General features: G+C 71.0%; 1 protein-coding gene across 1 annotated transcript; it reads right to left on the bottom strand.

Moving 5' to 3' along the window:
* Positions 1 to 1,225: 1,225 nt before the first annotated feature.
* Positions 1,226 to 5,583, bottom strand: HRH3 (histamine receptor H3). The gene is made up of 3 exons (XM_055303718.1): positions 5,334 to 5,583; positions 4,235 to 4,401; positions 1,226 to 3,216 (listed from the first exon to the last, which is right to left on the bottom strand). Exons 1-3 carry the CDS (start codon positions 5,581 to 5,583, stop codon positions 2,296 to 2,298), a joined length of 1,338 nt encoding a protein of 445 aa, XP_055159693.1. The 3' UTR covers positions 1,226 to 2,295.
* Positions 5,584 to 7,685: the final 2,102 nt, after the last annotated feature.

Raw genomic sequence — 7,685 nt, 5'->3', positions numbered from 1 at the left:
TGCGCTTTTATCTCCAATTTGTAGCCATTTAGCACGGCCGGGCGGAGGGGCGGCCAGGGCTCCGGCTGTGCTGCTGGCACGGAGGACGGGGTCCTCGGCCTTCCCCAGGGGGCTCTGAGCAGTGGCGACGGTCACCCGCGGGGTGGGGGCGGTCTGGGCCCCGCAGACGACGGCACCCACGGTCCCTGCCACCCTGTCCCCTGCTGCGCCCGCCCCAACCTGTGCCCCCGAGGGTGGCCCCAGGGCTCGGCCATCCCGCTGGCCACTGAGGGGGACCAGCGGGCACCCTGCCTCGGCCACGGGGGCCCCTGGCGGCGGAGGGAGATAGTGCAGGGAAGGGGGCCCGACGAGGATCCGAGGGAGTTTTCTGGGGCGTTTGGAAAATGAAGGTGCAGACACAGCTGTGGGGTGAGAGGTGTCGGGAGGAGGAAGGCTTTCAAATGTTGCTGCGAACAGCTTCGCTCTGCAGCGGCGAGACGAGAGTTTGCTGACCTGCATCTGGGGGCTGGAGAGGGCCCCGCGGCATCTGCTGTCAGAGCGTCACGAGACAGGCTCTGTCTGCCGTGGGACCCGAGGCTGTGGTCAGAATCCTGCGGAAGCAGGGCCAACGTGGGGGGAGAGAACCTGCCGCCAGGGGAGGGAGGGCTCTAGTGCCGGAAAGGAAGGAAGGCTTCCCGGAGGAGGTGGCTTCTGGCCCACCCAAGTTAGTGTCTCCCCTAAGCTGTGCTGCTCTTGTCCCCTTTCTGCGCGGACTCTGAGCACCTGTGCTGGGAGCAGCGTCTGCCCCCTCCGTGGAGCCTGCAGGGACTGACCGTTGGACCGTGCTCATGCCCTCCCACCCAAGGGGCCTCCCCTCCTTGGGCCCATCCCTTCCTCTCCACCCATTGAACTCAGCTCCAGTCCCCACGCCTCCTGACGGCTCCCCAGGTGGAAGATCACGGCCAAGACAGATGAGAACCCGGGTCCTGGGGGTTGGGCAGGCTGCACGGGGTGGGGGGGGGGCCCTCCTAGCACCAGGTCACCCGCCTGAACAGGTGTGCGTGGGGGGGGGCACTGCTGGGAGGGGCGCCGGCCCCGGATCCGAATCAAACCTTGTATGACAGGCCAGGCCGGTCCTTCCTCCCCACCCGCTCCTCATGCCCTGCTGGGTGGTCCCGTGTCTCCCTGAAGTACAGGAGCGCAGCCCGCCCCCAAGGAATCCTCAGGAATCAGCACCAATAAAAAAATACACTTTACTGTGACCTCGAAGTCTGCAGGGCAGGCAGCGGGCACGCGGGGAGCGGAGCATGCAGAGCGCCGACGGGGTGCACAGGACGTGGCGAACTAACGGCCCCTCCACTGGGCACGCCCCGGGGACCCCGGTCTCCTCAGGCTGCCCTGCAGAAGCCTCGGGACCCTCGGGACATGGCCAGTCCCCCTCCCACCCCTCAGCCCAAGGAAGCTGGTCGAGCAGGTGGGGCGGGAGGGGCAGCCTCTGGACAAGCAGGCGTCCGGGACTCCGGCCGCTCTCGGAGCCGCCAGTCAGGGCTCAGCACCCCGAGCCCGGGGGCGGGGTGGGCAGAAGCAGCTGGCGCAGCTCAGCCGGAAGCAGCAGCGCGAGGAAGGAGGGCGTGGGAGCCCACACCTGCCAATCCAGCCCTGAGCTCCTCAGCAATTTTGTCTCTCTTGATTAAACAGCCAAGGAACATGGAGTTCACGGACGTGTTTTCTTCTTCATCTTCCTGAAACACCCGGAATGGAAGAGCAGAGAACGGCCGCGAGGTTCCCGGGGGGCACTCGACACTTTGGGGGCAGAGGGGGTTGGAGGCGGAGGGATGAAGTTGCTGGTGCCTGGGCTTGAGCAGGGGACACACAGCAGCGGAGCCAACGGCCCAGGCTCGTTTGCGGGGGGACAGTGTGCAGGTGTGCGCACGTGCGGGGGCAGACTGCTGCGTCACTTGCTTCGGGAAGGACACCAAGCAGTAACTGTGCAAACGGTGGACACTGGCCGTCAGACCGTCTGTGGAGGGTGGGCAGCAGGGCGGGGATTGCTCCCCCTGGGGGGCAGCTAGCGTCTGGGGGCGGGGGGGCGTCCACATTCCCATTCAGGCACAAGGGCCACCCTGGCCAGCCCGCCAAGCTGCCTCCACCGCAGGCGGATGGTCTAAGAGGTGCTGCGCGGCATTTAGGGTGCGCTGGAGACAAGGCGTGGCCCCCTGGGGCGGCCGGTGGCCAGGGGCCCGACCAGGAGACCAGAGCTGGGGGCGTGGCAGTGGGAGGGCCCCCCCGGCGGCCCCCCTGGCCGTGAAGGGCCGCTCACTTCCAGCAGCGCTCCAGGGAGCCGTGGGGCTGGATCTTGAGCTTCTGGGGGCAGAGCAGCTTGGTGAAGGCTCGTCGGAAACTATAGTGGCAGAGGGGGTAGAGGACCGGGTTGACGGCCGAGTTGGCCCACAGCAGCCAGAAGGACGTCTCGTACCAGTAGTCAGGGACGCAGTGGCCGTGGCAGGCGGCCCGAATGATCATCAGGAGCGTGTACGGGGCCCAGCAGAGCCCGAAGATGCTCACGATGACGGCCAGCGACTTGGCCACCTTCTTGTCCCGCGACAGCCGGAAGCGCTGGGTGATGCTCTGGGACACCATCTTCATGCGCTTCTCCAGCGACGCGGAGGACGCCGACGGCTTGGAGCCCCGCTTGAGCGAGCGCGGCCGCTCTGCGCCCCGGGAGGAGCTGCCAGAGCTGGAGGTGGGCGAGGCCGCGGCGCCCCCGCCGCTGCCGCCCCCCAGGGCCGCCTCCCCGGCCTCGGCGCCGGGGGCTGCCTCGCCCACCCCGACCCCGTACCTGTGCAGCGGCACGGCCTCCCCTCGCCCCTTGTGCCAACAGCCCCAGCAGCCGGGCGCGGCCGGCGGCGGGGAGGGCTGGGCCTCGGGCGCGGGCTCGGGGTCACGTGCCCCGTCCAGCCGGACGCGGGTGCGCCTCTGGATGTTCAGGTAGATGCTCAGGTTGAAGAACGTGACGCTGAGGAAGGGCGTGAAGAACTCCAGCGTGGAGGCCGTGATGAGGAAGTACCAGTTGTAGAAGAACTCGGCGTAGCAGTGGCCCTCGGGGATGGAGCTGCCGCCGGACAGGTGCTCCCAGCTCAGGATGGCCGGCCCGTACAGCAGGAAGGCCAGCACCCACACCAGCACCATCTTCTGCACCGCCCGCCGGGTGTCGCCCTGCTGGGCCCGGTAGGACACCTGCCGTGGGACAGGCTGGGTCAGGAGGGAAGGGCACCAGGCCCTGCCGCAGCCACGGGGGCTGGGAGCGCCCCCCCTCCCCCAGCAGCCTCTGGGCCTCTGTGCTGGGCCTGCCTCCCCTGCCCACACGGATCCTGGGCTGGCCGATGCCCAGCACGCTCTCCTGCAGCCGGAGAGCCTCCCTCAGATCACCCCCAAACAGCAGCTGTGAGCTCCCGAGAGTGTCTTGCCATTGTCCCTTGTGCCCTGAGTGCCCACCGGGGGCCAGGCTCTGTGCTGACCCCCTTTCGGATGTCTCAGCAGCTCCGTTACTGTCCTCACTTTCCTGGTGGCTCAGGGAGGGAGGCGGAGACTGCAGGTGGATTGGCTCAAGGGGACAGAGCTGGGACGTGACCCCCACCGCACGCTCTGCCCTCTGTCCCATGGCCTCTCTAGACTAGGACACATGTGGCCCCCAGCAGAGGGCGCTCAGAGTGACCGTTAGAGCCGCCAGGGAGGAGATGAGAGGGCAAAGGGGAGACCAGTGCTCCCATGGCTGCTGCCCTCGTGCCCCCATGGCTCTGACGTGGGAGGGCCGGGCAGTCCAGCGTCCCTAACTCAGGGTCACCACTCACACCAAGGGAGGCTTATGGGGCCAGAAGCTGATGCCTGACTTCCTGGTGTACCCTCGTGCACACACGCACATGCACACGTGTGTGTGTGTGGGTGCCACCAAAGGGCTCTGGCCCAGATCCTCCCTCAGCTCTCAGAGCTTTGGACCTGCTCCAGAGTAGAGGCTGAATCGTCCCCCTTCCTTTGGGAACAGCCGATGCCAGGTCCAGACAGCCCTCCTGCCTGTCCCCGGCTACTGAGTGGGCAGCTGGCCATAGAGGACTCAGTACATCAGGTGTGAGGCCAGCAGCAAGCTCACCTGGCACCGCCCACAGCTAGGATATGGCCATCCTCTGTTGTGGCCACTCCCTGACCCCCCCCTTGTCCCCTCCAGGACTGAGCAAGGGCAGCGGCATCCCAGACTCACAGCGCGGGTGACCGACAGGAAGCGGTCGTAGCTGATGAGCACAATGTTGAAGACAGAGGAGGTGCACAGCAGATAGTCCACCACCAGCCACAGCTTGCAGAGACCCCGGCTAAAGGGCCAGCGGCCGGTCAGCACGTAGGGCACATAGAGTGGGATGCAGAAGGCCCCTGCGGGAGAGGAGGGCCAGGGTGAGCCTCGGCTGGACGGGCGCCGGGGGTGAGCCGCGCCGCGGCGGAGAGACGGGCAGGACCTGGGGGTCGCACAGTGGCCGCGTTCCTGGGACTCGCGACCCTTCCCTTGCCCTGCCCTCTGCCCTGTGCCTTAGGCGCAGCCTCTGCCCTGATACCGGCCCCCAAGCCCTGCCCAGCCTCGGGTCCCACTGGCATCCCTTGGACTCGGGGGCAGGAGGGAAGATCCCGGGGTGGGGACCTCTGGGCACCGGACCTCCAGACTTCCGTCGGGTCCTCCCAGGCCCCAAAGGGGGGAAGGAGGATTTCCTCGCTCTCCTGCCGGCGGGACCCCAGCCCCATCCCCGCCTTTGGACAGCCCTTCCCCGTCAGACCAGAAGCCGCACGAGCCTTCCTCCCGGCTCAGGGGGCACGTGGCTGCCGCGCCAGCCGCTCCCACCGCCCAGTGTCTGGCAGACGCACCTTGCAGCCCCAACAGGTGTCTGGCGCTCGGCCCCTCCGCGCCCCGCCCCCAGGCCGGCAGCCGCGCGCGGACACGTGAGAGCGCGCTCCTGGGAGCATCCCCCCCCCCGCGCCTCCCGCACGCGCCCCCCCCAGCTCCGAGGACTCCCTTCCCCGTCCCCTCCCCCACGCCTCTCCCGGCGCCCTCCGCACGTCCCGAGTCCGCCGCCAGCAGCCTTTGTTCGGCTCCGGCGCAGGAGCCGGCGGCACCGGGGCCGCTGCGCCCCGCGCCCCCCGCGCCCCCCGCGCCCCCGCCCGCCCCTCCCGAGGGCCGTCCCGCCGCGAGGCCGCGAACTCGGCCCGCGCCCCGCGCCCCCTCCCCGGCCGGCCCCCGGCGGGCGTGCGCCCCAGCGGACGGGCGCCCCGGTCCACGCCCGGTGCCTGCCGGCCGCGCCGCGGGGGGGCTTTACCCACGAGGAAGTCGGAGATGGCGAGGTTGAGCAGGAAGAAGTTGTTCTGGGTGCGGAGGCTCGAGTCGGCCACGAAGGCGAGCATGACCAGCGCGTTGCCGAGCACCGTGGCCACGATCAGCAGCGCCATGAGCGCGGCCAGCACCGCGGTCCAGGCGGCCGAGAAGCCGCGCGCCCCGCCCGCAGCCGCCGCCTCGCCCGCCAGCGCCCCCGACGCGTTCAGCGGCCCGTCGGGCGGCGCGCGCTCCATGGCTCAGGCGGCGCCGGGGCGCGGGGCAGGGCGGCCGGGAGGGGCCCCGGCCCGGGAGCCTGGCGTCCGCGGGCCCTCGGCCCGGCCGGCTGCCCCGGGGGGTGCCCGGCGCATGGTCCGCGGACGCGGCCGGCCCGGCGGCCCTGGAGCGCGGCGGGAGCGCGAGCGGCCGCCGGAGCGCCGGTGCGCCCCGAGTGCCGCGCGCAGCCGAGTGCGCCCCGCGCCCAGCCCGCCGCCCCCCGCCCCGCGCAGCGCCCCCGCCATTGGCTGCCGCCCGCGCCCCGCCCGCGCCCCGCCCCCGCCCCGCCCCCGCCCCCGCCCCGCCCGGCGCCGGCAGCACCACGGACAGCGCCGCGTGCCCGCCCGGCCGCCCGAGCCCGGCCGGGAGCGCACGGGGCTGGGGGGGCCCGGCCGGGCGGGCGCGGGGCGCGGGGCGGGGGGGGGGCGCGCCTGCTGCCCCGGGGCCGCTCGGCCCGCCCCGGCCTCGGCCCCGGCGACGCCTGCGGGCGGGCTGGGGCGCGGGGCGGCGGCGGGACCCGGCGGGGGGGGGGGGGGGGGCGCCTGCACCGCGCTGGGGAGCGCGCCCCGGAGCCCCCTCCTCCTGTCGAGCTCAGCCCGGCGGCTCGCGGCTCCGGCTCTGGGGGAAGGAACGTCCCGAGGAGAAAGGATGGGAGGGGTCTCCGAGCCGGGCAGCCCTGGCCCGCTGCGGCCCCAGGTGCCCGGGCTCTGGTGTCAGCCTCCCCGCCGGCAGGGCCCGCGCGGGGTCTCGGGTGACCTGCAAGGCGCAGACAGTCGTGGAGTTACATAAGGGAAGATGGGGCGCCAGTGGCCCCGGCGGGGAAGCGAGCGCGCCCACCGCCGGCTCCCGCGGCCCCAGGTCCGCGGCCAGAGGCCAGGGGTCCAGAGCTGGGCCCCGGGTCCCCTCCCCCCCGGCCGCCAGCGCAGCGGGGCGGTCACTGCTGCAGGGACAGACGAGGTCACTGCGCTGAGGGCGCAGCCAAGGCAGCAGCTGCCGCGGCTGCGTTAGCGCCTGCAGGAGGGGGTGGGGGAGGAGAGGCGGCGGGAGGGAGCACCCCCTCCCCCCCAGACACGCGCGGAGAGAGACAGGGTCAAGGACGGATTCGGCAGGAGACATTCACAGCGAGAGAGACAGATGCGCCCACACTCAGACACACAGACACCCACAGCCCGGGGAAACAGCCACCCAGCGTCAGGCTGGGGACCCACCGGCAGTTAGACACACAGGCAGACAGCAGACAGCCAGGGAACAGCGCCCGGGGGAGAGGAAAGCAGCGACTCTGCTCTGTCTCCAGCGGCGCACATCTGCGGAAGCCTCCAGGAGGACGGCAATGGGCGAGTGTGCATGGGGGTCGGGCAGCGAGGCCGGGGGAAGGGGCTGCCGTCCAGACGCCAGGCGCTGGCACAGGCGGGCGCCCCCGTGGCGTCCTGATGGTGCGAGGACCCAGCCCTTTCCCGGGCCCCAGGAGGTACTTAGGAAACTTTGAGAACTGGGGGAGGCAGGCGCCCTCTAACCCTGCCACGGAGCTGGTTGCTGCAGGAGACCCCAGGCCTTGGCCCCCGGGACCCGCTGTTCACGGCTTCTCGCAGCTCATTCTCCCCAAAACCCTCTCCGTGCACCTGGCTGCACCCCTCCCCTCCAGAAGTGAGCCTGCTCCCCCTCACAGGCTCCCAGCCGACCCCGACCACACCCCAGTGTGCCTGGTGGGCAGCGCAGTGCAGGACCGGGCAGCTAGCTGGTGGGGACTCAAGCCGTGTGGAGAGTTTCCGGAGCAGCCGGGCGCCGCTGGACCCCACGACTCCCATCAGCCAGATTCTCCTGCACCTTCGGTCCTGGGTCAGGACTCAGTGTCCCCCTCGCTCAGCCGGCAGCTCCCTGCTGAGTGGACCCCCCCCCCAGCCCTGTTCTTCCCCAACCACTCAAGGCAGGCTCTGGCCCAACAGCGCTGTGTGGATGCCCTCACCCCTGGCCTTGGGAGATGGCATTTGGTGGGGGTGCTGACGGGGGGCTCTGGCCCTCTTTCACTAGCTGGGACCTCCTTTCCAGCCTCGGTGTCCCCATCTTGGAATGGGGACTGTGTGTT

Source organism: Nyctereutes procyonoides, unplaced genomic scaffold (assembly GCF_905146905.1).
Source record: "Nyctereutes procyonoides isolate TBG_1078 unplaced genomic scaffold, NYPRO_anot_genome, whole genome shotgun sequence".
Taxonomy (NCBI): Eukaryota; Metazoa; Chordata; class Mammalia; order Carnivora; family Canidae; genus Nyctereutes; species Nyctereutes procyonoides.
The sequence above is the reverse complement of the archived record's forward strand: the minus strand, read 5'-3'. Positions and strand labels throughout refer to the sequence as shown.

Bases quoted from the DNA above. Each gene is read 5' to 3' on its own strand.
- HRH3 (XM_055303718.1), bottom strand. From the start codon at position 5,583: ATGGAGCGCGCGCCGCCCGACGGGCCGCTGAACGCGTCGGGGGCGCTG. The intron at 4,402-5,333 runs GTAAAGCCCCCC...CCTCTCCCGCAG, and splicing joins CATCTCCGACTTCCTCGTGG to GGGCCTTCTGCATCCCACTC. The intron at 3,217-4,234 runs GTGAGTCTGGGA...GTCCCACGGCAG, and splicing joins TCCTGTCGGTCACCCGCGCT to GTGTCCTACCGGGCCCAGCA.